Below are 12,336 nucleotides of genomic sequence, written 5' to 3'. Positions count from 1 at the left end.
AACTGAAATTAACTCAGTCACTGTCCCTAATACCAAATCCAGCTATTTGAGTTCGTATCAAGTTATTGAGATCAAGCTACCTCAAGATGCCTGGCATCAGTATTGATGCAATGCATTCCTAATAGCTTCTAGGCAGTTTGGTTAGGGACAAACACGAGTCATTTTCTCCTTATTATCATGCCAGATATCTTATTACGTGACTATGTTGTTGCAAACATTTGCCAGTTGTATTTCGTGTTGCAGATAGCCTTCTGCAATTTACTTAAAAAATGGAAAATCTACCTGCATGTGATGCTAATGTTCAGTTGGGCCCTGGATTAGACCCAACACGTCAGAATCCAGTCATATGTAAGTATGATAACAGCACTTGACATCTAAACAATACTCGCACAGTACAGCTAGCCACCAATAACTTGAATTGATGAAGCCCACAACTGCCATTTTAAATCATTTTGGACAAAAGCATTTTTAAGCAAATTACACAATGTAATATAATGTAAAGTACTTCACAATGCATGGAATATTTGAGGGTCAGGTTTTTGCGGCCAAATTTTGTCAGTCTATAAACGATAATAATAACATTACCAGAATCATAATTCAAAATGGTAACAGGGATGTGACATCAATAAACCTCCCTGACTAATTTATCTCAGACTTTATCTCCAGCTTTAATTCTAAGACAAAACCCCTTGCAGGAGTCTCAGGGAACCTTGAGCCATTTATGTCAGAGTGCATGTAATTCAAGAGGTTTAAGCAATTACCAGGCACGATACATTTATGGTCAAGACATTATCGGTGGTATTATGGGTAATATAGGATCCAGAATAAACTATTTAACAACACCCAAACCGGATAAAACTGTTTCAAAGTATGCAATACTATAAAGGTGATACAACAAAGTGATGGTAGTGCCCTTGAAATTTTAACAATTGAAAAAAGATTTTATAAGATTTTTTTTCTTACTTTCACATGCATTCATGTTTAATGTCACCACTGATAATAGCCTAAATTATCCAGTTCAAATTAAACAAAAGAAATTTGTAAAATTACTGTCCCATAAATATTATGAGTAATTGCTTATCCTTCACTTGATCATTTTGCTTTAAGTAATGTCATGGTGGAGCATGACATCTTGTTACAGGCTACATATCCTGAAGGTGAATAATTTCTTGCATCATTCAGGTATGATGTTATCCTAAATCCATGACATCAGCCAGGCCTGTAACATTCTTTACATCTTATTTATGAGATTAATTAAAAAAGCGTTTAGCTCATAGGACATCTTGAACTCGTGTATGTCTGTTGACTATATGGGCACATAGCCACAGATCAACAACACGCCTGACCGGACCACGCATCCACATCACCTGCGTGCTCCTCCTGATGCTCGCTGCGGGAATAGACGCAAGCAGGTACTGCTAACAGCAGCCAGCTGCGGTATAACAGCCACACAAACAAACACGCCTATCCCTCTTCTTTTATATTTCACACAGAAAAGGTGTCGGCTTACCGGCCCCCTCCTCTTCAGAGTGATGTTCTTCCAGAGCAGGAGATGAAGCTGGTGCAGAAATCCCATGTTGCCTCTGGCTTCGGCTTCAGTGTGTCCTACATTTATTTAACGGCATTAACATACCGGAGGTTACCCGAGACTTATTTCAAATATCCGGTGGACTCATTACTAAGCATCCCATCCGAGCCTGTTTCGGTGCTGAAATAACTTAACAACTATTGCATAATGCTAGCATCATATTTACCCGGTTCTGTTGCATGAGGTGTTTGTGCCAGAGACTTGCGCTATGAGTACTGATCTGTTCGGCGTAACATCCTCCCTCTGTCGGTGGGATCAGGTCTGCGCAGTGTCCTCTCTCTCTCTCTCTCTCTCTCTCTCTCTCTCTCTCACACACACACACACACACACACACACACACACACACAAACAGGGGGAAGTTACTGAGCTGTAATGTTCCGTATTGGAGCAAGAACAGAGGACAAAGCCAATCATTAAGCGAACTGCATTAATACATACTTTCACTTCCGGTCGAACTGGTAAAAGCAAAAATAATGTTTTCAAAATCTAAACTATCTTTATATGATACGTTAGTATGGATAAATGAATAACACAGAGCCTATATTAAGCCTTCTTATCTATTGTGATTATGTCCATGTGTTTTTTCATCTTTTTTTGGGGGGGCTTCCATGCCTGTGTGTTTCATTTTATTTATTTATTTTAAGGGGCACACAGCCAAGCTGCTGGTGGGCTATTTGATCAACACTGATCATTTTGGCTGCTGTGACCTTGTTCATTTGGGAATCATCCTTGGATGACCAGCTCTCAACAAACCAAATGTGAGACAAAGACAACATTAGTGTGGGAAATTGTGGGATGCTTTATCAATACTGTCTGATAATCCAAATTTTTTGATTGTCTGTCCAATTTAAAAAGTAAACAAATCTACGCATCCCTTAAGCTCGTAACATCTCTATGCTTTGCACTCTGATTTATGCTTTGAGTTGCACACTGCCTATGTTGTTGCATACCACACACACACACACACACACACACACACACACACACACACACACACACACACAAATGAAACTGAACAAGACTGGGTGATGTTAAAAAACTGTTGCGCAGATATGTTTATAGTTGAGTCTATAATGTGTATTCCTGGATATTATATGTTCATCTGTTTTCTGTCGTAGTTCTGATATATTAGTTTTTGAAAAGTAACAGCAGAGGACATAATGTGGTTAACCTAGAGATGTTTTAAATGCAGTTTTAAGAAAAAAGTTTCCACTCATATTTTCAGATTTGTGAATTAAAGTTGTGTGATAAGAATGAGTCTTAAATAAACCTGTTCACCACTCACACTGTAGGAGGCTGAAAGATGAGAAACCCACTATTGGGTACCAAAACATCCCTTCCTGTTTGTTTAATGAATTGTTTAAAGACAACCATCGGTAGTCATCGCTACCGATGGTTGTCTGAGGTTAGAAACAGGTCCAACCATGTAGGCAGGAGTAATAACATTTTCGATTTTAATTACGATCATCCAGTCTCACCAGCCTGCCACGCCCATATAGTGTGGCAAAAATGCTGTAAGCGGTCTCCAAATCCACAAAGCATTTGTATGTATATACAGTTATATCTTGTGAACTCCTATGTTTTCCTCTCTCCATATGCTAGAAACATTTTTTTCTATTGCCACTTCAATGCTCTTTACAGTTGCTTCATATCTCCTGCTGTCACTTTCTTACCTCCCCACGCCAATCTAATGTGGGAGGGACAAGGACACCAGAAGATGATGAGAGGAATCAAGGCTGCTCCAACTGAGAAATCAAGAGCTGGTAGCTGTATTCAATTATTTCATAGAACGTATTCCAATGCAATAGGTGGCAGTATGCATCATTAAAGTTAGTTTACTGCTGGCCACCGAAAACGACGAAGAAGAGGCACCGAAGAAAAAGAAGAAGAAGAAGAAGAAGAGGAGAAAACACCGGACGATCGCAATAGAAACCGAAACACCCTCTGATCTGTTGACCATGCCCTTCTTAAGTAAGACATATTGTATTTATTCGCATGTATGTAACCTCCGGAACATTCAGGTCAGCATGGGTACAGCGCAGAGGATCAGACTTCTCTCTCACCAGGTATCTTAGAAAACACGCAGCAAGTTGATGTTGTTAAGCAGCAGTGTTATCCTACGTAACACATCGCTTTCCTAACCCAATAGCTCTGTTATTTCAGCTGCGTGGCTTGTCCCTTCTTCCGGTGGCTCGTCCTTTGACTAGACACACGTTGGTTCCCATCACCAGTCACCCTCCAAACAAGGTAAGTTCTGCTTCCTTGCTCCTCTCACAAGTTTTACGGGTGGCATTGAGTTTCTCTACGACGAACTGATGAAACCTAACGTCCACAAACAGAGCGTGCCCCTCCATGCATTTCTTAGAATATCCCAAAGTTATTTAGTGAGAGTTATAATAGTAAATTCGCAGAGATGATGTTTGGGACAACATTTTTTAAATATTATTCTTGAAGGATGAAACGTGCATTACAAAGCCATTCTGCTTTGCATAACGGAGAATTTTGCCCTGGATTTTCTACCAATCTTTTGAAAGAAACCTTTTGTGAAAGGTTCCATTTCAACTGAAACCACAACGTTTTCTTTGACTCAAGCTATGTTAACAGAAAGAATCAAAAGAAGCTTTTTCAACAGCTGGAAACCCTTTCTCATGTCTACAACACCACCTAGTGGTCAAAGATAGTTATACAAACACAAGGATCACATAAGATGCCAAAGTTGTATGTGCTGTTAACAAAAAAATTGGTTTAAATAAAAACTAAGGCAGCTAATATGAAGTGGATACTTTAACACTATTCTTAAGCGTGCATGCTTAAACTCAAATAATTTCCTATGTGAAATTTGCACATAATTATTTTGAATATTCCAAAATAATTATGCATGTTTTACCAAATATGTCATGTACCAAACATGGATATTGCAACGGGGCGGCACAATGGTGCAGTGATTAGCACTGTAGCCTCACAGCAAGAAGGTTCCAGGTTTGAGCACAGGGTTTTTCTGTGTGGAGTCTGCATGTTCTCCGTGTGCCTGCATGGGTTCTCTCTGGTACTCCAGCTTCCTCCCACAGTCCAAAGACATGGAAATGGGGACGGGGCTGATTGATACTCTAAATTGACCGTAGGTGTGGCTGTGAGAGTGAATGGTTGTCTGTCTCTGTGTGTTGGCCCTGCGATGGACTGGTGACCTGTCCAAGGTGAACCCTGCAGCTGGGACAGGCTCCAGCCCCCCATGACCCTTAACAGGATAAGTGGTAGAAAATGAATAGATGGATGGATGGATGGATGATATTGCAAAATGCTAAGTATTTATTTTAAGCTTTCTAATTTTATAATCATTCCTTAGAATGTAGCTGATTTACGTCTGTAATTCCGGCAGGTGTACAAGGATTATGTAATCAGTAGAGTTAGAATGAATGGTTTGTGTACATTTTGTTGCTATAGTAACTTTAATTTTGTCTGAAATTAGTACTTTTGCCAAGTGTATAATTTGTATCTATCTGTATGCCTTACAAATAAAGGCTGTATAGTTTTACACAAGTGGGTGCTGAGTATATGTGTGGCATCAAACAACATAGTTTTACTCCAGAAAGATTAGAGAGAACGAGCAAACATAATAGGGTCTTCGCCCCGGAGTACCTCCGGGCTCAGGCCCCAATAATTAAGAAATGCTGAAACCTGTTACTAAGTGATGCAGGTACAGTAGATTGATAACCACTTGTTGGGAATTTGTGACTGGAATTTTAGCATCTAATCTTAGTGGTTCTGTCTCAGTGGATTGAGTGCAGAGTTGATGGTGATTGGTGGAGGAGAAACATTTGTCTGACATCACCAAGACTGGAAGAAGGCCCCATCGTGCAGCTAAAGTAAGTTCCATTCACTTGTGTATTCTTGGAGAACACTCTTTAAGTCTTCACTTGCCTGTGTTGAGCTCTGTAACTCTGTGTGTGTGTGTTTGTGTGTTTTTTTTTAATAAGTGAGCTGTCTCAAGTAGCCTATGAAAGGCTGGCTGATGAGACACTTGACGCTCTGGCTTGTTACTTTGAAGATTTGATGGATGAACCGTTCACTGGAGCAGACTATGATGTTGTCCTCTCTGTAAGTCACCCTGTTTTATTTCCTTTTCACTCTCATTGACAAGCAACTCTGATGTGAATATGTAAGGTCTGCGTACATAGGAAAGGCAGGGCACATTTATTTATGTAGCACATTTTCATACCAACAGGCAACTCTGGGTGATTTATGGAGAATAGTGGGGGTTTTGGCACAACTTCACCCACTTCCAAGGTGCATGGAGGAGAATGACAGAAAATTTGAAAAATGACCCTGAAGAAGGCCAAGAGCCAAAAAGGCCTCAGTCTAATAAAGTTATTCAAGTAACAACAAGTGCTGCTGGAGCTTTTTGACCTTCTCGTGCTCCATGGAATATAAAAGAAAAAAGAGAATCGAAGCATCAATATAAGATTAATAATTGTCTCTTACAAATATGTAATGCAGTGGATTGACCATTGACAAATTTGGTCTGTGCAACAGTTACTTTGTAAAGAATAGTAAAGCTGCTTTTTATTCAGATGCTCCATTTATTGAATTGATAAGGAAACTCCATCATGCCCTGACTGCAGCAAGTTAGTCTGAGAAAGCAGATACAATCATAATCAGCAAGAGCAGCTGCACACACACGTACACACACTTACGCTCCCACACAAACACTTACACACACATTGCACACACACATTCACACAGAGTCCTTTACATTTTTAACCGATTTGATACCCTAAACAAGTAATATCTTAATAGCTTTACTGTATGTGCCATTTCTGACTAACAGGCATCATAACTCATTGCCTTGTGATTCAAGTAGAAACTGAAAGTAATCTAAAGGAATTAACTAACACTGGCCAAAGGAGAAACTTGTTGTGTATAAACTTCTCCCCTTACTTAGGCCTTTGAGGACTTCGCTTGTACAGAACAATAGTGAGTGTCAGAGTGAAATCCAACCTGAATTGTGACATTTGAGTTTGGTTTCATTCATGATGTATCAGTTCTGTAAAGTGTCCACTAAGGGGGGCTGTTTTCTCATTAAAAAAAATCCAGTTTTTCCTCCACAACCATGTCATTTACAACTTCATCACATTTCTGTAAATGAACCATAAAGCACAGTGTGTGTGTTTGTTTGCCATTTGTGATAAAATACATACATGAGGCCCTCAATCTGAGGTTTTTCCCTGTCAAAGCAGCCTAGGATCCTTGACAAGTGGTAAAAAATGTTAATATTATAATAGGTAGTCATTAACATCTAGAGATATCGTCTACCACTTGACAGGAAATTATTAGGAGAAACAACATGTACATGACATGGGGACAGAGGGAAGTTAGAGTTTTACTGTTATTTAGCTGTGGCCTACTCTGTTGTTAGTTTCAATGGTAGAACGGTGGATAAGTTGTCAAAAGCATCACATTACCCTTGTGATAGGTCTTGTCTTGGTCTTGATAGGTCTACTATAATGTAAATCATTTGGTCCAGTAGTGTTTGGAAAATGTCAAGGGGACCACTCTTAAATTATCTTTCCACATTGGTTTGCAGGGAGCCAAACAGAAGTTGGCAGTTTGGCTGGCATATGTCTGTGGTATGCATTTGCAGTCATGCAGTTATGTATATTCACTATTAGCTCGTGTAAATGCCAGTCAAAATCCGCAAAATGTCCCTCTCTTGCATTTTGTTTCTACCGGATACATGGAAATATGTAGAGACAAATAGCATTATTTGTTTCATGGGGCCTCTGATTGTTTCCTGGAGAGACGATGACACTTTGTTGGTGGGATCTGTGCACCGCCTGTTATCTCTCTGTGCTCTTAAAAGGTGTTTGAATCACGATCCGTTCTGTCTCTGTCACGCTCTGCTGCTGTATTGATTTCATGCCCAGTTGAATTGACACGCTTGTGGTCTGGTGTTCTTGTAGGCAGATGGCAGACTTTACCTGGCAGACGGTTTTCAGAGAGTAAATTCTGTAGACGTGTAGAAACTATGTGACCTTCTTTTGCCAACCAAAGAGGACGATACATTTTCAGGATAGTCAGAAGAGAAAAGATGACCAGGGAATGGGAGGTGGTGGGAGCAGAGCAGGTTTGTGGATTCTTAACAGTGTACAAGGTTTTTTTTGGGCATTTTATTTCAGACACAACATAAATTATCAAAGACATCATGTTGAACAGTCTAAATATGTGATTTATTAGGAATAGGGAAATGATATGGAATAGATTTTGGGGAAAACATTCTGTTTTTTCTACTTTTCAAGAGTTACTAATAAATGGATCGCTTTTAGATATTTTTTGATTAAGGCAGTAGTGGCTCTTTGGCTAGTATGGCTAAATAGTTGACTGTGAAAAACATAATATCCTGCACAGACATCTGACTTTAAGTTGTGTGTCCTTATGTGCCTCGAGATGGCTTTGTTGTGATTTGGCGCTATATAAATAAAGATTGATTGATTGATGTAACGAGTTGGACTTATTCCAAGCTTTATCGCGGGAGAGGCCCACCAGCTCAGACTTTCAAAACTCTTGCTTTAAATAATTTAGGCTCAAAAACATAGAGAATAAGACTCAGGTTTAATAGGAGGCAGAAAAGTTCGCTGGGCTTGAGTATCATTGAGTTGCTGTTTGACTGAGAAAACAGCAATTTGACCAGTAACACTGCACTAGCGAAGCTGATGCTGTACACCCACTGCATTGCTGCTATCGTTTTAACACTTAGGCCTAGAAACTAGAGTAATATGTGCACTGTCACTTGCATCATGAACTTGTGAAGTGAGAAAATGTTTCTTAGTGATCTCTACTGAAATAGATCCTTAACAATTACCAATAGCAGCGTGTCAGTCGGCCCTTTATTTATCCGCTGTCCTGTCTCAGACTGGATACCAACTGTTGCTGATCAGGTAGTCATCTTGTCAGATGGCAAACCTGCATCACTGTGCCGTTTATGCAGTTACTGTGCATATAAACCAAACACATGTACTGAAGGTTTTGTGTGCCTCTCTCTACTTAAAAGTCAATCTTGCAGTAATGTTCATGTTCAGGCAGTCTTGGAGTATGTCTATGTGTTTACCACGTTTATTTTCCGTGTCAAGACAGACACATTGGTGATGAATACATTTCCTTTTTGATTTCTCAACTAAGATCCATACCACTGTCCAATGATTTCCTTGACTTTGTCATTTTATTTCCACTTCACCTTCTCCTTTAACATTTTCTTCTACACTTTTTGTAGTCTATGTGAGGGTGATCAAAAAGCAGTGTGTGTCTGTGTGTGTGTGTCTGTTTTTTTTGTGTGTGTTTTTTTTTAATCGTTTGTGTGACAGCAGCTGTCTCTGCAGGCTCTGACTTATTGGTCAATGTTCTAATCTTTGCAATTGACCCCTCTTTTCAACTGCCTGCAGAGATATATGGGGCCATAAACTATTCTAACACACACGCACACACACACACACAGTGCAGGATGAAGACACTTCTTACCTAGCTGGCTAGATAGGAGCCAGAAGTCTAAGGGGGTTGCTGATGTCAGTCGTCTGATGTCAGGGACTGAGAACAATTAGCTATTCCCCATCGCCAGTCCATCGCAGGGCCAACATAGAGACAGACAACCATTCACACTCAGCCACACCTACGGTCAGTTTAGAGAATCCAATCAGCCTAGTCCCCAATTGCATTCTTTGGACTGTGGGAGGAAGCTGGAGTACCTGGAGAGAACCCACATAGGCACAGGGAGAACATGCAAACTCCACACAGAAAGATCCCGTGCCCGAGTCGTGACTTGAACCCGGAACCTTCTTGCTGTTAGTTGACAGTGCTGACCACTGCACCGCATTGCATTGCCGCCTCCCCTTTTTTTGTCCTTTGAAAATTGATGTGAATCCTGCTGTCTATTACTGACTCATCCTTCTGACAAGTCTATCCAGATCTTTGAGCTGCATTTTGTAGCCTTCATAAATTCAATTTATTATGTAAACCATGTATGGAATTCTAATGTCATAAAAACAGCTGGGCTACAACTGGGAGGAGGCCTTGGGGCTGACCCAGGACACACTGGAGGGATTATATCTCTCAGCGCTAACGCCTTGGGATTCCCCCAGAAGAGCGCGAAGACATTTTATCCAAAAATGCAGTTTATTTTTACTTAAAGCGCAAGTGGTGGATGGTGCATGGGCGTAATAATCTTAATTGCCCACACCTTAGGAGATGTGGGTAAAAGGCAAGCTTGAGAAACTTTCACTCTCATTGCCAGGGCTCACCTTGCACATTCTGATGCTTTACCCTTTCCCAGTACTATCTTGTGCTTATTTAAATAAAAACATTTTGTAAAGTCTGTCATTCTCCGCTTCATGTTGCAGTCCATGAGCTGGTTGACAGCAGTCACGTACATGACATGATAGGCCTTAAAGCTGTGTACTTAACTGTGAACTTGTTTGAGTGGTGGTATATTTCGTAGTATTTAAGTGGTTGAGGTGGATTATTGAATTCTGTTTGTGTCTTTCACAGAGTGGTGTGTTGACAGTGAAGGTGGGTGGTCACCATGGGACGTACGTCATCAACAAACAGACGCCAAACCGACAGATTTGGCTGTCGTCTCCAACCAGGTGAGACTCGAGAAGGATGCATCATCGGGCTTTTTTGAGGATAGAAAGTTTAAAAAGCCTCTAAATGTGTTATAACACAGTAGAGCAGGTGTGATGCCATCACAGACTGGTACTGGGGCACCACACCTGCTCTCTTGGGACAAATACTCTCAACAACACTTCAATCTTCGTGCTGTTTGTGTTTTCTCCCCAAGACTGCTCTGCTTTGTGAGCTATTCAAAGACATTCGGGTGGCAGTTACTGTCTTTAAACTATTGATTTCTTTGGTTAACACGGCAGGATATACTGTATCACCTGTCACTAATGTCAAATAATTCCAGTTTAACAACCCAGAGTGCTACGTAAGGATTAAGTGTACTTCTTCTTGTTCTTCTATTTGCAGTGGGCCCAAGCGCTACGATTGGACAGGTGAAAAATGGGTGTACACTCGTGATGGCATCGGCCTCCATCAGCTGCTGTCTAAAGAGTTTTCGATCATCTTTAATATCAACATGGACCTCTCTGGCCTTCTCCACTCCTGATCCCTTCAGCCTACCAGTCACTTACACCTATAGTGCTTCCACGACTGTGATCTCTTACAAAAAAAAACAAAAAAACATTGGGCTTAATTAATGAAATATTTTGTACAAATTTGCTCTAACATCAATTTATTCGTACAGTCAAAGCCTAATGGCTATATGTAGTTCCTTGTTCCTTACATCTGTTAGGACATCTCTGCAAGCCCAGATGATTCACAGTCACAAAAAGGAGCACTATAATGTCAGGAGCAAGTCCTTCAGCGTTTAAGAACAAATTTGTGCTTAAAAACATTTTATGAACAAGGCCAATAGGATGCCAAAGAAGGTTTATTAACGAGAAGTTGTAAAGAATGACCGTGAGCAATAAGTTGTTCTGATGGTATTTAATTGTGTATTTTATTTTTGTATTGAAACTCCTAATTATGAAAAACTCTCCACAAATATTAAAGAGATGCAGTTGTTGACTTCAGCCCCAGGGCCTGACTCCCATTGTCACTCTCCATTTCTGTCCTTCATGTTAGACCAATGAACACATTATCCTGTACAGTCTGCAGTCACTATTTTATGATGCCAGTGGCATACCCTCCACAGAACTTAACCCCAGTTTGTCCCAAATCTGCCTCAGTAGAGTGCCATACCCCTGAAATGAACGGCTCATTTTATGAAAATGTCTAGGAGTAGTGATTGAAATTGATTGATGTGAACCTGATAATACTGAATTTGAATAACTAGCAGTCATACTGTTGGTAGTTGGGATGGGTACTAGTGAAACCTGGCAATGAAATTCACCTTGAGGCTGGATGCTAATAGACAGTAGGACTGGTTATCCCCAGCACTATCAATATCGGTGAAAGAAACAATCGTTTTGGCTCTAGAAATTGTATCTTTTATCTCACCAAGTCATTGTGACTTACTTCAATATAAGTCAGCAAACCTGTTTCTCTATTATCTCACCAAAAAATAAAACAGTGATTCAACAAGTGTGAACCAGGAAGGTTCAGCAAGTGCAGCATATAAGAAATCAGAATATTTTGAATTTTAAAAGTAAACTTGAACAATAAAGTTATGTATGTTCATGTATAAGAAGTTAATAGTGTCAGATGTGACACTTATAAGCATATATTATCTGCTGTCAAACATCCAACATGCAGGCTTAACAACTCACAATGTATACTTGATTCTTACATTTGATGCTTTAAAATGTATTTGTATGTTGATGGGTAGTTTGCTCTGCTGGAGGCTGCGATTCAAACAATTTGTTTATGAAATAAAACTTGATGAAAATACTTCAGTCTGGTGTGCTTCATCAGGACGGGCTGCCAGAGATTTTCAGATTTCAGTGAGTAAAATTTGCAAAGAGTAAAATCCATATTAAAATTGTAATTTTGAATAGTTGTAAACAGCAAGAAGTTTCCGGATTCGAGTCCCGGCTCGGGCACGGGATCTTTCTGTGTGGAGTTTCCATGTTCTCCCTGTTCCTGTGTGGGTTCTCTCTGGTACTCCAGCTTCCTCCCACTGTCCAAAGACATGCAATTTGGGGACGAGGCTGATTGATACTCTAAATTGACTGTAGGTATGAATGTGAGTGTGAATGGTTGTT

At 40.1% G+C, this 12,336-nt stretch overlaps 2 protein-coding genes across 2 annotated transcripts in view; one reads left to right on the top strand and one right to left on the bottom strand.

Annotated features, from left to right (window-relative positions):
* abca2 (ATP-binding cassette, sub-family A (ABC1), member 2) overlaps positions 1–1,840 on the bottom strand; it is a 70,960-nt gene extending 69,120 nt beyond the window's left edge. Inside the window, exons 1-2 of the mRNA XM_086207024.1 lie at positions 1,755–1,840; positions 1,511–1,605 (exon numbers count right to left, since the gene is read on the bottom strand). Of these exons, the coding sequence (XP_086063150.1) occupies positions 1,511–1,576 (66 nt within the window). The 5' untranslated portion in view covers positions 1,577–1,605; positions 1,755–1,840. The remainder of the gene's footprint in view (positions 1–1,510; positions 1,606–1,754) is intronic.
* Positions 1,841–3,455: 1,615 nt separating this feature from the next.
* On the top strand, positions 3,456–12,020 carry fxn (frataxin). Its single transcript, XM_086205428.1, has 6 exons — positions 3,456–3,654; positions 3,752–3,835; positions 5,360–5,451; positions 5,563–5,683; positions 10,121–10,218; positions 10,601–12,020. Exons 1-6 carry the CDS (start codon positions 3,547–3,549, stop codon positions 10,737–10,739), a joined length of 642 nt encoding a protein of 213 aa, XP_086061554.1. The 5' UTR covers positions 3,456–3,546; the 3' UTR covers positions 10,740–12,020.
* The last annotated feature ends 316 nt before the right edge of the window (positions 12,021–12,336 follow it).

The sequence above is a fragment of the Aulostomus chinensis genome, chromosome 6 (assembly GCF_037954235.1).
Source record: "Aulostomus chinensis isolate RoL2024-O1b breed Wild chromosome 6, RoL_Achi_v1.0, whole genome shotgun sequence".
NCBI classification, from domain to species: domain Eukaryota; kingdom Metazoa; phylum Chordata; class Actinopteri; order Syngnathiformes; family Aulostomidae; genus Aulostomus; species Aulostomus chinensis.
The sequence above is the reverse complement of the archived record's forward strand: the minus strand, read 5'-3'. Positions and strand labels throughout refer to the sequence as shown.